Source organism: Rhincodon typus, chromosome 15 (assembly GCF_021869965.1).
Source record: "Rhincodon typus isolate 14 chromosome 15, sRhiTyp1.1, whole genome shotgun sequence".
In the NCBI taxonomy this organism is placed as follows: Eukaryota; Metazoa; Chordata; class Chondrichthyes; order Orectolobiformes; family Rhincodontidae; genus Rhincodon; species Rhincodon typus.
The window spans coordinates 20976107-21002247 of NC_063346.1; the positions used below are offsets into that span (position 1 = coordinate 20976107).

Sequence of the window (26141 nt, forward strand, 5' to 3'; positions counted from 1 at the left end):
AAGAAGAGATGAGTCCCTAGCATTTCTGTCCTGGCTTGCCACAATGTTCCAACAAGGCACAACACAAGGTTGAGGAACAACACCTTATTTTCCACTTCGGCCGTTTACAACCTCAAGTCTTGACATTGTATTCCATAACTTCAGAAACTGATTGAATTATGTCTGTTCTCCATTTTTCTTGCATTCTCTCCCCCCTCCATCCACCCCACACAGTCTGGTCTTGTTTGTGATAACACAGTATGGAACTGGAAGAGCACAGCAGGCCAGGCAGCATCAGTGGTGCAGGAAAGTTGATGTTTCGAGTCGGGACCCTTCTTCAGAAATCTTTCTACTACTATCTCTGGTCTTGTTTGTATCTTCTTTACTTTCTCTATGTAGAGAGGACCCAAACTTTTCCTTTTCCACCTTAATTTACACCAATTTTACCTCTCTTTTTATCTTTCACCACCAGTAACAACTCCTTTGTCTTTTGCACTGGACCTCCGCACCATCTGCCCCTTCGCTCCTCCTCTGCCTTTGTCAAAAGTATAAACAAAAACATTTTCCAACTTCTTTAAGTTCTAAAGAGTCATATCAGACTTGAAAGATTAGCTTTGTTTTTCTCTCCATAGATGCTGCCAGACCTGCTGAGTTTCTCCAGCATTCTCTGTGTTGGTTTCAGATTTCCAGCATCTGCAGTATTTTGCTTTCATTCGCTAAGTTTTAATTTTCTTGTTTGAGACTGCAGCATGGGAAACGTACAGTGCATGCTATCTGCCACTAAAATTGTTAAACTTGAAGTTTGATTTTCCTCTCTGAAAGAAACCTATTAAACTATTCCAGGCTAAGAACTGCATTCTAGACGAAATTGTTTGTGAAATGTAAGTTGACTGTACAGGTGGGTGTTGCCACTTCTCTTCAGAGAAAGTATCTGTTTGATTTTTAAAGTGAGAATATGCCAAGTTATATGACATCTCCATGGATTCCCTTTGTGCCTAATGAATGAAAGGTCACCTTTGGCAATGTTAAAAACTGGTTCCACTCTTTCCCTCTTATTGCAACATTGTTAAATATTAAGCCAAAATTGAGAATACTTTTGGTTTTCGCAATATGAAGTGCCAGAGAATTGTGAGGCATGGAGTTCGAAACTTAAAGAGAAATCACGCTTTATATATTTTATTTTCTTTTGCTACATCATTTTCACCATTTCTTTTGCCTGATATTTTCTTTCTTCCTTGCTATTTTAGGGCTGTTATAGATTGTTATGTACGACAGAGGCCAAGGATCAGAAATGTAAGTATTAACCTCAAAATAAGGACAATTTTGGCAGTTATATTGTTTCTTTGCAAATTTCAATATGAAATGTTATAAAACACCTCCATGCTACTGAAAGGGGCTGTTTGCCAAAATAAACAAGTTAAAGAGGCGTTCGTTCTTCAAGAGTGAGTTTAAGGCCTGTTTAAATTTTTCAGACTGGCTCTGCAATCAGAAGCAACCTGCTCTAAATTTTGCTGCTAAAACACCAACGTGCTGGCAAGGCAAGTTCACACTAGCAAACTACATGTGCCGATACATTGCTATGCAAATGCTACGGAATGTTCGAGCTACAAGAGTGTCGTCTGACAGGCTACCATGTTGACACAGGGCCAGGTTCACACGGCTACATTAAGTAAGATACGCAACCAAGCCATCACATAAATACTCTTAAATTGACAGCATGGCAACTTCTCATTACAGCAGAAGCTATATTTGGCACTGATGTATTGACACGTTCAAATTGCAACAGTAGCTAAGCCTGTTACCGTGTGAGGCATTGATAACGAAAAATGTAAACAATCCCATTGATTCCAGGGGAAGCTCTTATGGTACCTGTATCTACTTAAATACGCTAACTGGATGAGAAGATTGCTATAATAATGTCATCCTGATTTTTATTAATGTTAAGTACTAAATATGGAGCATCCCGTTCGATTGGCATTGGAATAACATAATTGTATCATTGAGCCCTACAAGCCGATGAGAAAGACAAATAGTAATACTTTGTTTTCATTGGCCAGTGAGCAAGTAATGAGGAAATTTGTGAAAAGCAGGAAAAGAATTAAAAGAGAAATTTAAAAAAACTTAACCACAATATTCAGGTGTCATTTCATATCCAAAGTGTTGTCTCCTTTGTGCAAGCTCACTTCTGGTGTGGGCTCAGTCGGATGCAATTTTTGGGGAGGTCAGCCATGCTACACTCAATGTGTACACAGGACATATGTGGAGTCGTCTGTGACATTAGTCAATGTATAATGCTAACTTGACTGATGAGCTGACATTTTTCACCACACCATTTCTGCTAACACCCTCTCTTAACCATGCGTAACTGAACATGCATTCAGTGACAGGCTCACATTTTAAAGAATCTTCAACTATTTTCAGATTAGTTACCTATTGCTTTGCACTGGCTTCTGAGTGGTTATAAGTGGTTGTATCGCTGCTTAATGTTGATGAGGTGTACAAGGAGTGGTGTGACATGTCTCAAGTTCTCGGTTTTCACTTCAAAAGGCTCGCTCAAACCACTTGCCCCTCGTTTTTGGAATTGTAAGTTCTATTATCCTCCATCTGCAGCATGACCAGGTGTATCAGTTGAGAATGCAGCGGAGGACAAGATGCTTGAAAGGAGGAAGAAGGATGATGGGGAGAAGGGTGTCCAGAACGCTGCCAAATCCATCCAGAGTGTTCAGGGAGCAATTCTTTCTATTCAGCCTAAGTCAGACACAATGTTTACAACATTTCTGTTTCGCTCAGAAGGTCATCACTGAAATCTGCTACTTGGTGCAGGAAGATGTGTAACATCGAAGCAGGAGGTGGACAGCATTGCTAATCAATTACCCTGTCTGTGAACTTCTTTATACCACACTCCTTATAGACTGGGACATATCTAACATGTCATAGCTCATCAGCCACTTCCACATAAAGGAGGTGATGCACTATTCCCTACAAAGAGAGGGGAATTCCGTTGCATTCTCTCTTTCCATAGAGAAGCGGGAGGATTTTTTGCATATCTTTGTCAGGATAGAAAGTTTTCCCCATGGCCCTGTTGGCGCACAGATATTGCTTTACAGGCATTGCATATACATTCAGAGACATGCCACAACACAAAAGGTTAATCTCCTTCTATGGGTTGCTCAGTGGTTAACTTTGGACCCTTACAGTGCCCGGAATCTGGATTTGATTCCAGGCTTGGGTAACTGTCTGTGTGGAGTTTGCATGTTCTCCCTTTGTCTCCGTGGGATTCCTCTGGGTGCTCCGCTTTCCTCCCACAGTCCAAAGATGTGCAGGTTAGTTGGATTGGCCATGCTAACTTGCCCCATAATGTCAAGGGATGTGCAGGCTAGGCATGGTAAATGTGGGGTTACAGGGATAGGGTGGGTCTGGGTAGGATGCTGAACGGAGGGTCATTGCAGACTCAATCCGCACTGCACTTTTTCTGCACTGTAGGATGTAGGTGACATATCATTACACTCAGTGAAGCATGCAGGTCCATGCCTTTGATCCTAGCTTGTACTGTGTGCCAGTCTGCTGTAGCATCAGCATTTGAATGGCGGTCATTTTTCACCACAGCAATTGGCATACTCAGCACAGACACTGAATCTCGATCACTGCTAATGGTTCGAACATTAAATAAGGCAGAGTATGTTTACTTACCATCTATAAGGTAGGGAAGTCTGTATTCAGGCTGGGGAATTGGTGGGACAATTTGATGATCAGAACAAAAGAACATGTCTCCAGGTGAAGTATCTAAAGATGGCACACCGCTCTAATCAAGATTGCTTGACAAAACAGGGAGGCAATATTGTTTTGGGGGCAAACTATGCAAATTATAAACAGCTGTAGGGTAAAATGCGAAATGTCCACTTCCCAGAGGGAACAAGAATAATCATAAGATAAAATGGGTGACAGCTGTTTCCTATAAAAAAGAGATGCTGAACTTAACTAAACTCCAGTCATGACAGACCAAGTTTCAAGTGGGGACCCAAAGTGTTACCAGTGCATATCTAGATATGGAAACGAATGGAAAGTGGAGTCATTGTTCACAGTGAAACCATAATATGCACAGTCTGTTTCTATCGACAGGAAAGCAACTAGATGTTCACTTCACAATTTTGTTACGGATAAGCTGTCCATAGACACCACAGTCAATCCACCTAACATGCATATCTTTGGACTGTGGGAGGAAAGATATCAACAAGAGGTAGAGTTCCCTGCTCTCGATTGTTGCATGTACTGTCTGGGATGCTTATGTCAATGTGTTTTTTTTTTCATTTTCATTTTGTGGGACATTGCCAGGCCAGCATTTATTGCCCATTCCTAGTTGCCCTTGAGAAGGTGGTGGTGAGCTGCCTTCTTGAACCGCTGCAGTCCACCTGCTGTGGGTTGACCCACAATGCCATTACGGAGGCAATTCCATGATTTGGACCCAGTGACAGTGAAGGAACGGTATTATATATTTCCAAGTCAGGGTGGTGAGTGGTTTGGAAGGGAACTTGAAGATGGTGGTGTTCCCATATGTCTGCTGCCCTTGTCCTTCTAGGTAGAAGTAGTTGTGGATTTGGAAGGTGCTGTCTGAGGATCTTTGGTGAATTTCTGCAGTGCATCTTGTAGCTAGTACACACTGCTACTACTGAGTGTCGATAGTGGAGGGAGTGGATGCTTGTGGATGTAGTGCCAATCAAGTGGACAGCTTTTTCCTGGATAGTGTCAATCTTCTTGAATGTTGTTGGGACTGCACTTATCCAGGCAAGTGAGGAGTATTCCATCACACTCCTGACTTGTGCCTTGTAGATGGTGGACAGGCTTTGAGAAGTCAGGAGGTGAGTTACTCTCCGCAGTGTTCCTACCATCTGACCTGCTGTTGTAGCCACTGTGTTTATGTGATGAGTCCAGTTGAGCTTCTGATAATGATAACTCTCAGGATGTTGATAGTGGGGGATTCAGTGATGGTAACACCATTGAATGTCAAGGGATGGTGGTTAGATTGTCTCTTATTGGTGATGGTCATAGCCTGGCATTTGTGTGGTGCGAATGTTATTTGCCATTAGTCAGCCCAAGCCTGGATATTGTCCAAATCTTGTTGCATTTGGACAGGGACTGCTTCAATGTCTGAGGAGTTGTGAATGGTGCTGAACATTGTGCAATGGCGGGATTCGAACCTGGGTCTCCAGAACATTATCTGAGCTTCTGGCTTAATAGCCTAGCAATAATACCACTAGACCATTGCCTTTCCTATATATGGTGAGTGTCTCTCATGTTGGCCTGGTTGCCAGGCTATCATAACATTCGATGATATTTCCATCACTCAATCCCATCCTGAGGGTTACCATTGGACTAGCAGTATAAATACTGTGTTTGCAAGAGTAGGTCAGAGGCTAGAAATCCTGCAGTGATTAACTTTGGCTTCTCCAAGCTTGTCCACCATATGCGAGGCAGAAGTCATGAGTATGATGGAATACTGTCCATTTGCCTGGATAACTGCAGCTCCAGCGACATACAAGGAGCCTGACACCATCCAGACAAAGCAGTCTGCTTGACTGGCACCTCAAGCACAAACTTTAATTCCCTCCACCATTGGCACTCAGTATCAACAATGGGTAGCATCTGCAAGATGCACTGCAGAAATACGCCAAGGCTCCTTAGGTAGCACTGCCCAGATCGATACCCATCTAGAAGGACCAGGGCAGGCAGGATTACCATTACCATCACATTCCCCTCTCACCATCTTGATTTGTGAATATATCATTATTTCTTCAGTTTTGCTGGGTCAGGGTCCTGTACCTCCATAATGGCATCATGGTCTACCTACCCCAAATAGACTGCAGTGGTTCAAGATGGCAGCTCACCACAACCTTCTCAAGGGCAACTAGGAATAGGCAATAAATATTAGCCCAGCCAGTGAAGCCCACAACCTATGAATGAATATTTAATAAATGAGATCACTCAGTCTGCTTAACAAGGTTTTTGAAAAAGTCCAAACCTCCCTTACACTGTAGTTTTTGTTGATGGTCATCTGTAAAGGATTGGTGTATGACATCACACCTTTTGCTTCGAGGTCACTGGGTGTGGGTGACTTAGTCCTGCAGACAGGGTCACATATTAATCCCATGGTCAAATGGTTTGTTAAATATTGACTGTGCCTGGAAGAATGGCCCAGGTTGCAGTGGAAAGAGTGCAAGCCACCACCATGTAAAACTGCCAAGCAAGCATGGGTGGTACGCTGTGGGGGAACCTAGTCTATAGTGTGGCTGGAATAATAGAGGACTAGGTTAATAACTGAGTCAAAATAATGTGAATGTAGTCTAACCCATGGGAAATAGAGGGATGGGCAGCGGCTATGGTGTCCCTTGCAAACCTATTGATCAATCTCTGTATCAGCTGTGGGTATCCCAGGTGTTGCAGGTGGCATTGTTGGCTAGTAAAGGATGAACCCCAGTTTCCATGACAACCAAAACCAACCTCCCAGGAAGCATGAAAAACAGAAACACAACTGAAGATTTCATTATCTAATGAGATGGTGATTCTGAGTCCTTAGCTTTGACGAAGCCACAAGAGAACTTTAAGTCAGAAAATCTGAAGTTCTTGAAACTCCGATAAGATCTCAAAGCCTTTGGTGGTACAGGTTTTCAGGAATGCACCACCTGGGTCGGACTGCATTTGTCCAGACTTTCAAAAGGAGGGACTGACGTGCAGGAGAGGTGTTAATATTCACACAGCTAAAATTAAATTGAATACTTGTTTTGAGGTAAGTGCTGCAATCACACTCAAGTACTTCTATGTTGTAATAATACAGCCTACGTAAGCATACTGTGAGATAAGAGAAACTGAGAATCTAGACACAGAGATTGAGTTAACATGCAAATTAGCAAACCCAAGGATAACAGTTGAGATAACAAGGACCAACATATTAAAGTGAGAATTATAAATATATATATATTAAAAAAATCAACATATATATTTATATGTGTGGGTGTGTGTGTGTGTGTGTGTGCGCGCACACGTGTGTGTGTTAAAGACACTATTTTTCAATAGTTCTTTGGGTAACTGAGATAAGCTTCTTTTTTGCATATGCTGGGATAAAATGTTTGAATGCTCAAAACACATAGACTTGAAATTAGTCATACTTTTCATAACATTGCTGGACTCCTTCATGCTTCTTAACACTCAGCACAAGCTTTTCTTATAAGCCTGTCAATGCAGCAAACATTTCTGCATTTCTACTCATCAACACATCTCTCTATGCTACTCTGACTGAATCTTCATCTACATTGTCTGCATTAAGAACTTGTGTGGAATCTCGCTCTCTGGCAAACTGACATCTGCGCTCTGCTTTCCTTCTGGCCTGGCTGTGGGTACATAAATCCAGAGTTCCACCATGTGGCAATCTCACCTATCAGCTGTTCTCTAATACATGTGCAGTGTCAGTGTCTGACGTGATGTTTGGGAGACTCGGAGTGAGTGATATCAATTCTTTGCTATTGATCTCTTTTTCCTCACTACTTCTTGCTCTTGCACCAGGGCCTGGTCAGGTTGCAGTCTTGGCCAGTTGAAATGAGGAAAGCACTTGGGTGGGTTTGTGGGTGAAAGCAAGAGGTGCATTTTTCAACCAACAGCAGCTCGTACATGAGAAGAGATTTTGGAGTGAATGGGAAGTGAGATGTGAGAAGGAGGATTAGGTGTGATCATGGCCATCAACTCTGCTGTTGGCCTCAGCCTCAGCTTCAGCCATGGCCGTGGCCACTCCAAAGCTGTTGGGCTCATCTTTGCCAACAGGATGAGGACATACAACTGACCCCATGTCAGAAAGTTTCAGCTGCCAATGGTTGTGCACCACCTTACCCTTCACCTGTTCAGATGATGCATCTGCAATGGCTTTGCAGGCTTTGCACCCTGTGAGATGTGGGTGTGAGGCTTGCAGCTGTGGTATATGCGTGATGGCGAGCTGAAATTATGAATGTGAGAGTTAAGTGGTCTTTTATAGATATTGTTGGGAGTTGAGTGAAAAGAATGCGGTGAGTTAGCCATGCATTTGGCTGGTGGCTCATTTCTGGCATTTGAAAACGCATTCATCAACCCTGCCCATTCTCTCAAGGTAATTTAATTTCTTCTTCCTAAACTTTACCAGGTCTTTGGGTGAGAGTGGGGGCCCCTGTGGATTGAGGATCTCTCTCCTACAGCCTCGTTCATGCATCCACACTTCCCCAGTCACTTCCAGCCCGGTACCAGCCAGAATACACCCCACTTAAGGGGTTCAGATTGACTTGAAGCACTGCAGACTTGCTTTAAGAAGTGAAAGCAAATTAATACAGATGCTGGTGACTGAAATGGAAACAGAAAGTGCTGAAGAGACTCAATGGGTCTGGCAACATCTCTGAAGAGAGGAACAGAAATAATGATTTGATTTCAATATGATTCTTCAAAGGTTTATGTATTGTGAACGTCATATGACTTGGTCCCTCTATTGGGACATGCAGACACTGAACAGTGCGTTGAGCACCGGGCTTCAGTAGCTACCAATATGATTAGCAGGCAAAGCAATGTTAGTGGGTGCTACTATAGGAAGGAACACGTGCATCATCATCCCATTCCCTGTGTTGGGCACGACTGGACTTCGCTCCCAGTGTATTCGTACAGAAGCTAGGTAAAGTTTTGTAATAAAAACCGAAAGAACTGCGGATGCTGTGAATCAGGAACAAAATCAAAGTTGCTGGAAAAGCTCAGCAGGTCTGGCAGCATCTGTGAAGGATAAAATAACTTCTGGGGAAGGGTCACCGGACCCGAAACGTTAACTCTGTTTTTTACTCCATGGATGCTGCCAGACCTGCTGAGCTTTTCCAGCAACTTTGTTAGAGTTTTGTAATCCTGCAAAATTACGCAGAATTTGATTAAATATTTCACACTACATTCGACAGTGCAAAACCTCGCCTGGGTTGCTACCAAGTAGGATTGAAGATCAAAAGGAATCAAATAATCACAGGGAGGAGATAAAGTTTTATTTTTGAAGATTGCAGTTGTTAGACAGACGGCTGAATGAAGAGTGGGACAGATATTTCTGAAACCGACTCTCGATCTGTATTTCTGTGTGTGGGCAATCTTTTACTCTGGTCTGATCTCGCAGTCACGCCTCAGGAGGAGAATGTTGACTCGCTCGCACCGCTCCTCAGATTTCTGGCACATTCACAGTCAGGAGTATTCCAGATGACAATTCCACAATTAGCAGTTTCCAATCGGGCATTTCGCCGCTTGTAACTCCAAACTGTTTGGGAAGGAGTCGTTCTAACATAAGACCATGTAACATTTATACGATCTAAGGGACATGGGCAGGGATAGCCATAAAGTATCGGTGGGTTTGTTCCACCTCTACACGGTTCTATCAGGGGATGGCGTTTTAAAGCTTGCTGTTGATGTTCTTGTACTGTGTCCTGAGATGTTGGGTGTGATGTGGAAGGGAGGAGTTTTGTGTCTACGTAGGGAAGCGGAGCACACACCTCCAGGTCCCATATAAGAAAAGGCACCAGCTCTTTGCTGGCAGTCGTGTTCATTTCATTCTCAGTGGCTGCAAACGTTCCCAGCTTTGCCCAAAATGAGCGCTCCAGGAGACCGCACTGTCCTTGTCCTGGGGGGAGCCGGAACAGTGGGCTCGGGAACTGTGAAAGTATTGCTGGACAGAGGTAGGTGGCAAATGTTTGGGCGCTAAGACATAGCAGCTGTTTAAGTTAGACACGTTAAGTTACATAATCCACAAACCATCTCCAGCCTGCTCTGGTATCTGTTCGCACAGTGTCGCTGCCATCCGTGCGAAGCTGCTCATTGTTACATGATCAAGGTAAACTCCAGCTGACTTTTCCCCGAGAGCAGTGCAACGTGAAAATGACGCTCCAGAGGATCCTTTGCGAAGCTGGGCAGCGGAGAAGGAAGTCACTCGGCCCATGGCCAGGTTGTCAGCTACCTGAAAGAGCTTTCCAATGATTGTACTGCAGTTAGCGTTGAAGCTGGCTGGGTGTGAACGTTGTTTGAAGGAGCAAGGTACCCTGGCCCTTACTTAACCCTCAAACAGCATCACCAAAACAGGTGGCCACATCGCTGTTTGTGGGATCTTGCTGTGTTCAGATCGGTTCACCCGTCTCTCACATTACAGCAGCGACTAACATCAAGTACTTATTTGGCTGTATCTTTCCGTTTGGTAGGGAATAGTAACAAAAGTGGCTAATGCAAGGTTTTTTTTCCCTACAGTCCTATAAAGGTTTCTTTTCCCCTGTGGATTTCCAGTTCTCACTGGAAAGTGACTTGAGTCTAAATCCACCACCACTTTCAGGAAGAACATTCAAACAACCTCCAATTAAAACAAGGTTCATTTCAGTCCCGAAGAAGGGTCACTGGCCTAGAAACATTATCTCTGTTTCTCTCTCAACAGATGTTGGCAGACCTGTTGAGTTTCTCCAGCATTCTGTGTCTATGTCCCCAGGTTCTTTTGCCAATTGCCTTATATCTGGGTCTCCCCAGCTAACCTTCCTGTCATTGTTGATTGATAAATATAGAAAAACAATCATTCATGATGTCAAAAGCTTTATTATAAAACCTCTTAACCTTCTCTTCTTAAGGAGAACAAAGCCAGTGTGTTCAGTCCTTCAGCTCCTGGTATCAGGATTAAATTCTCTTCTACACGGTCTCTAAGGTTTTGATATCCTTCCGTTGTTTAAATGCTGCTGAAATGCTTCAGGTTGTATCAATGATTTATTGACCTGAAAACAATCCAAATTCAATGTGAAACAGAGGCAGGATTTTATTTTGCACAGGATGGCTTGTATCTGAAGAGGGGCAAAGTAAACAGTTCATGCTATGTTGCAAAATTTCTCTTTTAAAAAAATAATGGCAAATTCCCAACTCTCTTTATTATAAATCTGGAATTAAATCTGGAATTGAATCTAGCTGTAAAATCAAATCTCTGTACACAGTGCTCAAAGGCAACGGTTTGTTTGTTTAATACTATAATCTCCCTTTTCAGGTGTAGAAGAAAATAAGGGGGAAACCTAACATGACTGGGCCATTCAAATGTCTCTTACAATTACTTGACCAGCTCTGCTCCTTTGTTGTTTTGTGCAGCTTTTCACTCACCATATTAATTGTTTAAAAAATGAAAGGTATTTTGCTATAGTCTTCAGTTCAGTTACAGCCGTAACAAAGCCAAGCCTGCGGCACTTTGTGAAACCAATTACCCAGGTGTAGGTGAATGTGACAGTGCATGCCTCTTTAATTCACCTTTCATCTATTTGTGAATGACCAATTCCTGCCATGTCAGGCAATTCATTTAAAAAAAAAAGTTTTGCAACCTACAAACCAGAAACCAAAATGGAGATTCTGAAGAAGAGTCATACGAAAGTCAAAACATTAACTCTGTTTCTATCCCCACTGATGCTGCCAGACTTGCTGGGTTTCTCCAGCCTTTTCTCTCTCTGTTTTGGACTTTTCTCTCTTTCTTGTTTGTTATTTGTGTGTTGTTATAAGGTAAGGGGTTTGGTTATGTGGATGAGCACCACCAACAGCATAGGTTCAAATCCTGCACTAGCTCACTTACTGTGAAGGAGTCTCCTTCTCAACCTCTTTCCCTACATCAGGTGTGGTGATCTTTAGGTTAAAGCACCACCATTTCTCCCTCAGAGAGCAGTTCTTAGGGACTATGGCAGCTTTACCTTTACCATATTGAATAAAATATTAGAGGCTCCAAATTAAAGAACATCAGTAACTGCTATGGTATGTCAGGTCACCAGTGAATGTGGACTCAATGTGTGTAAAACCTGATATTCCAAAAGGCAATGACTTAGAGATGGATGAAGGCATTAAGAGATAGACACCTTCCCTTCTTAAACTCCTGTCCATTATTTTTTAAACATAGATTTACTTGTTTGGGCCTGTGCCATATTCATTCATTGGCCTGTTAGTTACTGTAAGTAGTATGACAACTTAACCATTTGTTCTCCGACCACCAATAGAAATCCAACCTGATGTTAAATCTAAAAGCCTGAACTAAGGGGCAGTACAGTGGGAATGCAGTGAAATCATTCCTTGCAGGCAACTTTGAAACCTAGCCTGTGGTAAGGCCTGCAATACCTTCAGGCAGTGAGTGATTAATGCCAGCTGAAGTGTCTGATACAACACAGGAGATGAAAGAGGGGTATACCTGGCCAACCAGCAAAATGCATTCTACTAGATTGACAATGGAAACTATAGTGGGACTTGGCCCACCGTAGGATGACTGAGTGATTGTGCACAATTTAGGAAATTGAAATCAAAGTGCCTTTCCAATGCTTCCTCTGAAAAAAAAGGTTAAAAGTTCAATTTCTATTAACATTTTCCTGGTTATTCTTATATGAGCCATTTAATCTGCATCAACTATTGGTGGGATGATTGTGTGAACTATTTGGCAGTTCTTGAGCCTGACAATATGGGGAGAGATTTTAATAATTAACTTCAGTAAATTTAAAAATTCAGTTCTGTATACTGTCCTCTCTCAACCCAACAAGATTATTAACCTAACCAAAGAGATTTCCTGGTGAGATCATGATGCTGACTTCATTTTGAGAGTTGCAAAGTCAATGTCTGCACACACAACACTGAGTTGTTGCTGCCACCAATACAACCACTCTTATCAGACAGCTCTCGATGATCCCACGATCATTGACATCAGTTGCTGTTTGAGCAATTTTGTGCCTGATGTCAAGTACTAAATGAGATTCAGTTTGCACCAGCAACCACACCGCATGGCCAGCGCTCATTGTTATTCACATGCTCCAGGCTAGACTTCATCAGCTTTTCCAGCTGCCCCATTGGACTCAAGCCGGCGACCTAACCAGTTCAACTAGTTCAACCCTGAACTGGAATTTTTATCACAATCCATTATTCCATCAACAAGATTTCCCACTCCTACTTATGAAAAGTTGATTGCATGTCTTCACTCTTGCCATATTCAAAACATTTCCCAATCTTTCCCTCAATGAATTGTTTTCTCACATACACCTACTGATCTCATGGTATCTCTTCCCTTATAATATTCAGCTATTCCAGAAATCTGAAATCTAATTCTCTCCTGCAAAAGGCCATAATTCCAACATCTCTAATCAATGGTATATTCCAATGGCTCACTGTTAAAGATTGACAACATTCATTAAATGCATTCTTGGAGCGTCGGTGATGTAATGATTCGATTACTTGACACTTGCCCCCAGATTGCAAATGTTGTTGCATTGCTGCTCTAACAATTGGATCTTCAATTGTTCAGGGCTTCCATTTGTGGTTTTGCACAAGAGGTCATGAGCTAAGAAGGTCTGAGAATTGGAGGTGAGTGGGATGCAAACAAAGGAAATCTAGCTCCATTTTCAAATTTGGATATTGCTGGACAATTCTACGCTCTGAATGTTTTGAATTTATTTTGTAAATTGTTCCTGCTGTTGGATCTGTTAAGCATTGCTACTTATTTACACATTTAAACTCAAACTTCAGAGAAAAAGCCAATTTGTAGTTTGCAGATTCCCTCGTGCACATTAGTTTTCAGCTCTGTTTATGTGCAGACTAAATACCCATTTCATTTCAAGTGTCCCCCATTTTCAGCAGAGTGTTAACTGCTATAAAGGACTGTGTTTCTCAGATCTCTGTATGCCAGCATTAGGGCAGTAGCAGGAAACAAAAGGTGAAATGCACTGGGGGATTTGTTGAAGCTCCCAAAGGCAAGTCTGAAAGTGGCAGTGACTGTTGGAAAATGGACAGCTCTTTGTCCAGAAGCTGTAGTGACGGGAAAACTGCTCTGTCCCTGAGATCAAATGTTGCAGATGTGTTCAAAAATAAAGTAGGATCTCTGCTGCTATTGATGCTGGAAAAATAACTCCATTCCACAAAGGCCATATTTACAAACTGTTGCCATACATTGATATGAAAGTGACTGTCTCAGTAGAATTGGGAACTGCAAGGCGCCAGAGTAAGTAAGGTGTTGATGATCTAACCTGTGTAAGTTCTAAATGAAGCAGCTGTAATCTCCACTTGAGTTCTACTGACATTGCAAAGATGTTTCTCCCAATTTGCTTGCAGCAGTAACTGGACAATCAACGTTCGTTTCTGGGAGACTTCAGAATAGGCAGGAATTTGGAAATCCTGTGCTGAACAGGCATGATGTTGCATTTTGTTAATCCATCTTAGGATAGCTTGGAAGGCAGGGTGGATATAGTCCATAAAATAACAGGTGCTGGACAGCCTGTCAGTTTCTCACCACCATGTCATTAAACCAGTGGTGAGGAAGATGGAGAACAGCATTGTCATCCCAAAAACAATTAAGGGTCTCTTCCCATTGCTACTGACTCTTCACCTGCAATGGCAGGTTATTCAATGAGCATGAAGACTGGCAGTTAGCTCTGGCCCCTCTCAGTGGAGAAAGGGTACCTCTAATAAGGTAGTTGTTTGGATCGTAGAGGGGCCACCCAGCAGCAATGGCCCACCAAACTTCTGCTTTCCGGAGGGACCACTCTCTCCGTGACTCCCTTGTCCGCTCCACACTCCCCTCCAGCCCCACCACACCCGGCACTTTTCCCTGCAACCGCAGGAAGTGCTACACCTGCCCCCATACCTCCTCCCTCACCCCCATCCCAGGCCCCAAGAAGACTTTCCACATCAAGCAGATGTTCACCTGCACATCTGCCAATGTAGTATACTGCATCCGCTGTACCTGTTGTGGCCTCCTCTACATCGGGAAAACCAAGCGGAGGCTCGGGGACTGCTTTGCAGAACACCTACGCTCGGTTCGCAATAAACAACTGCACCTCCCAGTCGCGAACCATTTCAACTCCCCCTCCCATTCCTCAGACGACATGTCCATCCTGGGCCTCCTGCAGTGCCACAACGATGCCACCTGAAGGTTGCAGGAACAGCAACTGATATTCCGCTTGGGAACCCTGCAGCCCAATGGTATCAATGTAGATTTCACAAGCTTCAAAATCTCCCCTCCCCCTATCGCATCCCAAAACCAGTCCAGCTCGTCCCCGCCTCCCTAACCTGTTCTTCCTCCCACCTATCCCCTCCTCCCACCTCAAGCTGCACCCCCATCTTCTACCTACTAACCTCATCCCGCCCCCTTGACCTGTCCGTCCTCCCTGGACTGACCTATCCCCTCCGTAACTCCCCACCTACACTCACCTTTACTGGCTCCATCTCCGCCTCTTCGACCTGTTTGTTTCCTCTCCACCTATCCTCTCCTCTATCCCTCTTCTATCCGCCTCCCACTCTCTCCCTATTTATTTCAGAACCCCCTTCCCCTCCCCTTTTTCTGATGAAGGGTTTAGGCCTGAAACGTCAGCCTTTCTGCTCCTATCTTGCTGCTTGGCCTGCTGTGTTCATCCAGTTCTGCACCTTGTTGTCTCGGATTCACCAGCATCTGCAGTTCCTACTATCTCTCTTCACCAGAGCCTGTTTTTCAGCTCTCCCAGAGCCTACTTAGCTGGTTGTGAATATGACTTCCTTCCATGGTGTCCTCTTGATCCTGGTGCAGTCCCAGCAATGGCTCCCACTCTTGGTGGCAGCACTGAAATTGCTGAGCAGCTGGTTCTCCTATTTTCTGGCAGTTCTTGGGGGACAGGCACATGTCCTTTCAAAAGACATCAGCTTCTGTGAAAAACTGCTGGAGCCTCAAAAAAAATGCCTGGGCTCCTGCAAATGCTCAAAGTCAGTGTGTCCCACAAATTTTGGGTCAATTGTTGGGGTTCCTGCTGCAATGAGAACATTTTGGCTGTGATTATCAGAACCTTAGCCTGATTTTCAAATGCTTTACGACAATACAACTATTGTTAGTTGTAATCTCTTTTATTTTTACAATAAGTTTTTGTTTTAGCTATCAATAACATTCTTAATTTGTGAAATATGGAAATGATTCAATTTCTATTATACTTCACTTACCTTGATGTTTTACATGAAAGAATAGTGCCTGTTAATCAGTTATCAATAAATTAATGAAGTTTCCTTTGTTTTCTACAGTGTATTGATAATACTGTGCTAAATTTCATGAGCATTATTATGGCACCTCAAGAAATGTTGGCATTCTTATACAGTGCTACTAACTTACTTCAACCCCATATAAGTCAACAACCCATTTTTGTTGACCACACCATTAAAACCATTTAGCTCTTTACCTTTACAATTTGTACCTCTCAATCTCAAAACAAACACTGAGGGATAACCTGATTAGTCGGTAAGTGTCTTTGTTTCTGTCCCAATGTCATCGATTTGAAAGAACCTTTGTATTTTGACATTTTTGGCATTTAATGTTTTAAATAAAATAACTTGTAACACAAAACCAAACGTATCCAACAAAGCTGCTGCTTGTTTTCCCCCATGTCCCTCCAAATTCTCATATTGGGTATTGGCATTTTTGTCAAAACAAAATCAATGAGTATTTGGTTTGGTAAAACTGCAGAAATTATGACAAATATCATAATCTTGAATCAGTCATGTCAACAGCCTGATATGTTGACAAATTTAATATGGGGCCAGAGGTATCATCATAAACAGGTAATAATGCATAACAAAACAGAAATATCTTCACAGTTTTTCTATGAATTTAATTTTGTTTTTGAAAACATTTTTACCCTTGTAAATGTGATACGCGGCAGTGTATCTATTTTGCATGCAATATCATTCTCCCGGATAAACTTGTTTCATGAAGCTTAAAGCTCACTTGACATCAAAGAGCATCTCTGATGCTTCCCAGCAGCCTATTTTCATGTAGTAGAGTTGATGTAATGAAACATCTGAGGTGCTTCATAGAAACATTATCAAACAATTTTTGATAGTGAGTCACAGGGCGAAATGAGGATAAATGACCAAAAGCTTGCTCAGAGGCATGACTTAAGAGTCTTAAAGGAAGAAAATGAGTAAGAGAAGTGGAGAGATGTACAGGCAGAATTCCAAAACTTGGATAAGCAACTGAAAACATAGCCACCAGTGATGGAGCATTTATAATTCGGAATGGAATGCACAAAATGCCAGAATGAGAGAAGTGCAAATATCTTGGAAGGTTGTGTGTTTGGAGGTGATTGTAGGAATAGGGAGAGGTAAGGCCATGAAGGGATTTCAGAATAAGGCTGCAAATTTTGAAATTGAGGCATCACTTAACCAAAAGGTAATAGAGGTCAGTGAGCTGAGGGTGATCAGGAAATGATACTTGATGTCAGTTAAGACACGGGTGGCAGAGGTTTGAATAACATCTGGTTTATGGAAAGTAGAATTTGGGAGTGCAGCCAGGACTGCATTGTTTCCTCAGGACTTTACTATTCCAAAGGCACAGATGAGGATTTCTGCAGCAGGGAAAAGGACAAAGGGGAGTATTGTTATAGTGGCAGGCTTAATGATAGTGTGAATATGAGGTTGGAAGCTCATCTTGGAATCAAATGTGACAACAAGGTGTCAGTTTCATTTTCCAAAAGTGTAGTAGACAAAAAATTAAAATAGTCTTTACATTGGTCTTGCAGTCATACAATATATTGCTTTGTTTAGAATTCAGTGGGGTCCACCCAATGTGAGTGATACTTCTTTAGTTTAAAATTACAGATGGCTTTCGCACAGCATCTTAGGAGTATCTGTTTTGAGTTCTGATCCCCTATTTCTTGAATACATTACTTTTTGTCAAAAGAATTTCCCTCCTGGGTTTACAACATTGCTGAGCTTTGAGGGAGTGCTATGAAGCAGATGTTCTCATCTTTAGCAATAAGACAATTTAATAATATCAGAATTGTGAAAGTATCTTCATCACCCAGACTGCAGTAGTTCTGAAAGAAGGGCCCTCACATTATTTTGAGGGGCAAATAAGGTAAGGCAATAAAGACTAGCCTTATTAGTGACATGAATATCTTGGGAATTAATTACACTATAAAGCTATACATCTTGACTAATCAAATCCAAGTGGTTACTGTCTCTGTTGGGTATCTTGAAACAATTTGCCTGCAAGATCACTCTAAAGTTAGACTGTTACCTTTCTGTCACAAGACGTAGATTAACTCTAGTCTATTTTGGAAGAATGAGTATTTTCAATCCAAATAACTTTCCCAGTCATCATCCCCTTTAAAATAATGTAACATATTTCTTAAATGATATTATCAGCTGTTAGAAATGGATTGTTAGAAAAGAGAAACTTAGAGAATGTCAATGGTGGTTCTGTCAGGAAGTGACACCTCTAACATTAATGTAGATTAAAATCCTTCTCAGTTATAGAATGTGATCTGAGAGCTATTGTCAATTCTGAGAGTTAATACGAAGCAGGATTTTCTGCACTGTGGCCAATACCTCCTGATCAGCTTTCAGGCCTGAGAATCATGCTACCCTTGACTAAACCCCTGAGAACTACATCATTTACATTAACCTTAGAGTCACTTTCCCAGCTTGAGACACAATAGACAACTCCCGATATACTGTTGGCAAGAAGATTAAAGATGCAATGTTTCTTGATAACACCTTGAATCAAAATCAATTTATTTAACTTAACTTATTCAATTCCCATTATTTAGGGAATTAAATACTAAGTATACTTAGTATAACCATTCACTTCCTCAAGTTAAATGTTGTTGCTAGGGGAACCCGTATTGATTCTAGTCATCCCTGCCTTTTTGTAGGATACATGGAACATTCTTTTTCCTAGCCTTACCTGGGCCCCCTCCCTTACCTCTTCTTCTGGTTCATTAATGACTATAGTGGTGACATTTCCTCTCTCGTCCTAAACTTGAAAAATCATCAACTTTTCCAATTTTCCCATACTTTCACATGGTCTATCTCTGACTCATCCCTTCTTTTGCTCAAATTCTCCATCTAGATTTCTGCAGATAGAATGTCGACAGTATCTTTTATAAAGTCACAGAATTTCACAGCTGTCATGATTACACTCGCTTCCATCTTGCTTCCCATAAGGATGCTGTTTCAATCTCCCAGTTTCTCCAGTTCTACCACATCTGTTCTGACAAAGCCTCCTACTGGTATTTCTGAAATAGCTGCCTTTTTCCTCAATTGAGGATTTCTTGTTGTTATAATTGACATTGTATTTGAACATGTCTGTCCAATTTTCCAGTCTTCTGCTCTCTGTCTTTTCCCTTCTTCCCAGAATCATACTAGGGTTCCCATTGTCTTCAACTTCTCGTCCACCATCTTTCACATTTCAATGGATTATTTTCTGATCACACCAGATTGATGCCACCACATGAAATATTTTTCTCATCCCTTCCCACATTCTGAAAGGACCATTTCCTCTGAGAGACATGTCTGCTCCTCAATCATCTCTAGTATACTATCCTTTTACATGTCATCTTTCCATGCCTGTGCAAGAGATACAGCCCTTGCCCTTTTACCACTCCCTTCCAGGATGAAACAGTGACTTACAAATAATACCAATAGATCTTCTACTTCCATCCGAATAAGCAAAGAGACTTGATCCAAAGGCCAGAATCTCCAACTGTATGGCATTCCCTTGCTATTACTGTTACGTGTTCCATGAGATTATTAACAGTCTTGGGGTGAATCTTAAAACCCAAGTCTTCTGATTAGAATGAAACAGATGTTCTACTGACAGAGGCTGAAATGTAGCCAGATATATTTGCAGGTTAATTATCCATTTGAAGCAAAAGATTGTGCCAGCTATAGCAGAGGATACCAAATATCAATATTGTGCAAGTTCAACATAAAGGGAGTTCCCAATAGTTCAATGAGTAACTGATATAATTGGTATGATACTGAGTCATTTTAATAGCAATATCTCTAGTCACATCTCAAACCTGAGTTAATTGATCTCAATTGAGCATTTCTGCTTGTGGGCGAGAAGAAATTGGTTAGTGTTCCCACACATGACTGCAAATTATTTGCATCTTACATTTGCGACAAGTTCCTAGGAACTGCTGATGTTGGTTACCATGAACTGTGTAATTCAACTGGATCCCTGGCAGCTACAGTTCTTGAACAGTACTTGATAAAAGATCAACTTATTGTATAGAGAAGTGGCAAGTGTCAAATTTCTCACAGTTTGAATCAAATTGGGGTTTTCACCTGTAACTGTTACACAAAGTGGCAGGGAGCTGTTCTGAAATTCCTTGTCTTTAGTGAGGTCAGCATCCAGGGAGTGTGTAAATGGTGTGGAACCCATATCTTTATTATTTGGGGCAGAGCCTCTGCTGGCTATAAGCCCTGTCTAATTGCTCATCTACCTGTCCAGCAATCCACCATGAACTTTAAGGTTATAGAATCAAGAAAGGGTGCAGTCTTTCTCTAATGGTTCAATAACTTAGTGATTTTACTTTCTGAACACAACTATTTGTGTAATGTAATCTGTATAATCACCTGCAGGACAGGCAAAGAAAGGCAGATCATGAATAGAGAGGAAGAATAACTGCTGAACTTGCCAAGTTTCAATCATTTTACTGCTGTATTAGAAAGGGTGTAGGTGGATTAATGAATCATCCAGTCTAGGATTCTAAGTTTTTAAATACAAAAATCTTTGAACATACTTCACAGATACTTTGAGACACATTAGTAATTAATGGTACCTTGTAATATGTCTGGTGAACTCAAAAGGAGTCTGTAGCTATAAATTAGTTTTGAATCTACAAATAGTAAAAACTGAAACAAAAGACCATTGTTCTTTCTGGTGAAAGAAAAGTTGATCATTTCAATATCTGAATATAATTCTCCCTAAACCCTGAAGAGTTGCTTGTCATTTTAATGAAATTGATAATTTGATGATATGAACACTCTAAATATCATTTGCTATATAATTAAGAGATGGGCGAGTGAACAGAACTTAATCTAGTTTGCTACTGTTGATATCCCCCTTGGGTCCATAGTGACAGAGAATCCATCTCCTGATGCAGAACTTGGTGTGTACATAGGGAAAACAGATCGACTGCGATAACATCAAGCTGATCAAACTGATGATATCTAAGGTCTGTGCTCTCAGTCAAGAAAAGAGATTCAAAAAAGATTTGTCTTCTCTATCCACAGTGCTTTGCGAATATATATTCTAGGCAAAATCACAAATATGGCAGCCTAGTTCAAAAGCAGAACTACCAAGATTGTTGGCACTCCTCAAATAGAGGTGATTTCAATGGCTTGGACACTTTCACGTGTGGTCTCATATTCAAAGAGTTTTTGTATGGTGAGGCATCTGGAATCAGATGGCTATTAGGATGCCCAAAGCTCTGCTTCGTAGAGGCTTACAAGCATGAGAAGAAGACCCTAAACACCAAACACTGCATCTGGGAGTCACTAGCCAACTCCTAGTGCCTCCTGTGCACCACCATAGTGACCAGTGGCTCGGCATTAAAACTGAAAACAACAACCCACAATAACATTTAGTAGCTTCATGTGTTGCACACAAACATTAGTGTCTCAGACATCAATTAAATTTGTCATATGAAGACACCACATCTGAAATGGATTTGTTTGCTCTGCATTCATCATCTTTCAAAGATGGAAGGGTGTGAAAAATCATTCCCCTCAAGACCTTAAACAGTCTTTAGTTAATAAGATCACATGAGGTTATGCCACTGTTTCTTCCTAAATTATTTCACTTAAATCGGTTACCATCACAGAAGAATAATGAAAGAATATTGTTACAATATTAGAGCCATTACTTTGATAGGAGTCTGTGCTTTGAGAAGTGCTTTGTCAATTTAGAATTTTCTTTTTAATCATGCAAAGAAGTATTTGCAGTTGCATTCTGTTTACAGTGAAGTGTTTCAGTGGCTTAAAGAGAAGGTATTTGTATTTTTCAGCGACTGCCCTTCCCAAGAGTATCATGTAAAATTATTTCACACTGAGGCCAAGGTTACTTAATTATTGGTCACACTGATTAGAGTTTGAAGTTGTTTAAACTCTGGCTTTCAAGGTGTCCTACTGTTTAAAGCTGGGCTTAGACTCCCAACCCAAGTGTGATTAATGTTTGGGTGTAATTATTACCCATTTCACTGAAAACACCCAGTCAGTCTAAGTCTGTTATCAACAGGATCAATCAGGGAATGGAATGTTTTCCAAGAGACTTTGATTACAGGTCATTGTGTGAAGTTTTGAACTTCCATTCTTCCAAACAACATTGATTTATTAAAAGCTTCAAAAAGAATGGCAAAGTTGATTTCACTACATACATTCTAAGATTGTGGCATAATAGATAAGAGCACTCATTGTATGTGTCTGAAATTCTCTCCATTATTTAGCAGAGACTTTGATGTATTTAAAATAACTGGATCACACCTTTGTTAAAGAAATAAGTTGAAGAACTAAGGCAGACATATTCATCGTTTACATTTATTAACACAGTGTTATTTCTGGTCAGTGTACCAGTCGGAAGTGATCACTTATGCCCAAGTACTATAAAAGGAAATTCTTTGGTCGCAGATGCTCAACTAAGATCTTCTTGCTCTTTCAAGCAGTTAGAGTTCCTATGGCAGTCCTTGAATAAAGTAAGTGAATTCTCCAAGCCAAAATTCCTTCCTCGGCCAAGACCGTAAAAGTGGGATCAACATGTCATTCATCTTATGCGCGTAGGGCACAGAGCATTCCACCTATATCCACCCCCGCATACACTATGGTGTAATTTAGCATGGCCAATCCACCTAGCCTGCACATCTTTGGACTGTGGGAGGAAACCAGAGCACCCAGAGGAAATCCATGCAGACACGGGGAGAATGTGCAAACTCCACACAGACAGTTGCCTGAGGGTGGAATCGAACCTGGGTCCCTGGTGCTGTGAGGCAGCAGTGCTAACCACTATTCAAATGATGACCTCTATTTATGTTCTCCTCCACAAGAGGAAACATTCTTTCTGCATCGACTCAATTGAAACTTTTCAGAACTTTAAACAGCCCTGTTTGATCACCCCTCCACCTTCTTTCTCTCATGAGAAAGGACACAGCTGGACTGTTAATCCTGAGGCCTGGATAACATTCTGGCGACCCCGGTTTAAATCCCGGCATGGCAGTTGTTGGAGTTTGAATTCAATAAAATATCTGGAATTAAGAATCTAATCACCTTGTTGGTGACAACAGAGCTTGAATTTAAAAGAAAGTTGATACGGCCAATTTAATAAATAAATACTTCATTGTGTGTAACTTGTTCAGCAAGGATGTTGTTAAACCAAAAAGGGTTCAGAAAAGATTTATAAGGATGTAACCAGGTCTGGAGGGTGTGAGTTATAAGGAGAGGCTGGATAGGCTGGGGCTTTTTCCCTGGATTGTTGGAGGCTGAGGGGTGACCTTTCAGAAGTTTATAAAATCGTGCAGCCCATAGATAAGGTGAACAGCTAAGGTCTTTTTCCAAGGATAGGGGTGTCCAAAACTAAAGGGCATAGATTTAAGGTGAGAGGGGAAAGATTTAAAAGGGACCTGTGGGGCAACCTTTTCATACAGAGGGTGGTGTTTGTATGGAATGAGCTGCCAGAGGAGGTGGTGGAGGCAGGTACAATAACCACATTTAAAAAGACATTTGAACAGGTACATGGATTGGAAAAGTTTAGAGGGATATGGACCAAATGCAGGCAAATGGGACTAGTTTGGTTTAGGAAACCCGGTCAGCATGGATGAGTTGGACCAAACAGTCTGTTTCTATGCTGTATGACTGACTGTAAATGAGCAAGTCGGATTCCTTAGGTTGACAGTAAAGAGTTAGTTTAATTTCCAAAACTCATTCAACATGTAAAAAATATTAACACAATGTTTAAAATGTATAATTACATCAAACTACCCATTATTGCAAAAACAAAACATATAATGCCCCTTAACAAGTAAAAACAAAACTCTGCAAAGTATTAGATCTGGAACTTGGCCAAATACCAAGAAAAGTCAAAAAAGCAAATTATTCATGGTTTGTTTAAAGGCCTGTTTTCGGCTGAAGGGATGTTTTTCCTACAGTAACTGCTGGTACTGGAGTTTGTTTCTGGAGTAGTCATTCTGCAGTTGTGGTTGCGGTAATTCTCTTGTTCTCTTGGAGAAAGTAGATTTGATTCAGAATTCTTCCTTTTAAAAAGTCTCAGGTTACAGCAATGGAGAGAAGTTTCAAAAAGACAGGATAAAGCTGTCTTCCTTCTGACCTGTGCTAGTCCTTCTCTTAGACTGTTAATTAAAAATCTAGAACACGCCTGAGAAATGGGTAATGGGTCTCTCAAAACGCTTCGAGGACTCTGCGGTTTCTAAAAAGCAATTTATATTCTTCACAAATGCAATATTTTAGTGTCTTTTTGTTTCATAAACATTTCTGTCAAAAAATTTCACCATATATCCAGTATAAATAATAAATTAATAATATTTTAGCTAACATCTCTTTGTAATACTTGACTCCATATTTTCTAACCTCATTCATTAGACTGTTATGGGGAAGGCTTTTTGGAAATCCAGATAAAATACATTTACTGCATTACCATAATCTATTCTAGCTATTACCTCTTTGAGAAAATTAAAGAAGTTTGATTGACAAGATTTTCCCTTCTCAAATCCATGCTGATTATTCATCATTACTTTATTTTCTTGCAACATCTTCTATTCTGTACTTTGCATGGTTCCATTATTTTTCTACCACTGATATTAAGTTGATGGCATATAATTCCTTGGCCAAGTTCTAATGTCTTAAAGATAGGAATTTTGTTAACTATCCATAAATCTACTAACGCTACAACTTACTAAAGAGTTATTAATTTTGTGCAGCAATGTCTCTGATACTCTGTCCCAAGATTCTTTTGAAACTTGTAGGTGCTATCCCTTCAGATCAGAGGCTTTATATTCTGAGTTTGTTTATTCTATGCAACCATGCTTGTTTTATACTCCTCTCCTCATTTGGTGTCATTCTACCTATCGTACCTCGATACTGACCACTGAATGAAATGATGATTTAACATGTCTGTCATCTTTCTATGTTTACCTCTGGCATTATCTTGTCTATCCTATTCCTCAGTCTTGGTATGACGGTGGTTTAATCAGAATGTCAATAAGCTAGTAATGCCAAGGGCCAGATTTAATACTGTGGTCACATGTTCAAATCCCTCAATCACTGCTTGTGGAATTTAAATTCCATTAATAAATCAAGGATTTAAAGAAAGCTAATTGTAGTAATGGTGGCCATGAAACTATTGTAAATGATTGCTAAAAACAAATTGGTTCATTAAAGCCCTTTTAGGGGAGGGCATCTGCCATCCATCCCCAGTCTGGTTTACAAGTGACTCCAAATCCATCGCTATGTGGTTAACACCATAAGACCACAAGACTATTAACTGTCCTCTGAAATGACCCAGCAAGCCATTCAGTTCAAGGACAATTAGGGATGGACAATAAATTGCCTTTGCCAGTGACACCCACATTCCACAAAATTGGTTTTAAAAGCCCTTAATGCTCCCTTTTTCATCCCTGCTTTTCTAATTGTTCTTTTGCCTTCTTGGTATTCGCTTGGTATTCAGCCTCACAGTGCTCTCCTCTGCTGCCTGTGTATTGAATGTATATTTAATTTATTTTTTTTTACGAAATATATAGGTCCACCAGTGTTTAGTTTGTTCTTTCATTCAGCAAAATATATTTTTCCTAAAATCTGAACACTGTCTTTAATGTTTTCTAGTGATGGTCTACCAATTGTTTGTTAGGATTGGCACCCATTCTATTTTATTGGGTTCTGTTATCATTTGCTGCTTCTGGGATTTTCTGATTTTTTTTTGTCTTCATAACAACAATGTGGACATTGTGTTGTGAAACACTTTGAACACCTTTGAAGATGTAATAAGGTTCTGTATGAAAGCATGTTCATGTCTCCTAAAAATAGATTAGAATTTTTTTTATATGTTGTGGCTAACTGCACGACATAATAAAAAAAAATGTACCTGTGAGACTTAGAAAAACTTGACCATGATTTTACCTTGTGAGTAAGTATTCACTTTCACTTTATGGGCTTTAATCTCATCTAGCAGATCACTGATCCCTTTGTGGAATCCATATAATTCACTGGAAAGGTAACTCAATGGGTTCTGTAATAGGATAACCCAGCTGACCACACTTTGTTCAACAAGATTTAGTTATGGGTTTTTAGCAATAGCTATGTTTTGTATGTGAATCAAACCATATTCTATGACAATGGTAAGCAGTTAA

At 40.9% G+C, this 26141-nt stretch overlaps 1 protein-coding gene across 1 annotated transcript in view; it reads left to right on the forward strand.

Annotated features, from left to right (window-relative positions):
- The first annotated feature begins 9495 nt into the window (after nucleotides 1–9495).
- The window catches only part of si:dkey-238o13.4 (uncharacterized protein LOC560780 homolog), a 31523-nt gene continuing 14877 nt past the window's right edge, over nucleotides 9496–26141 (forward strand). Inside the window, exon 1 of the mRNA XM_020516219.2 lies at nucleotides 9496–9686. Coding sequence (XP_020371808.1) covers nucleotides 9599–9686 — 88 coding nt within the window. The 5' untranslated portion in view covers nucleotides 9496–9598. The remainder of the gene's footprint in view (nucleotides 9687–26141) is intronic.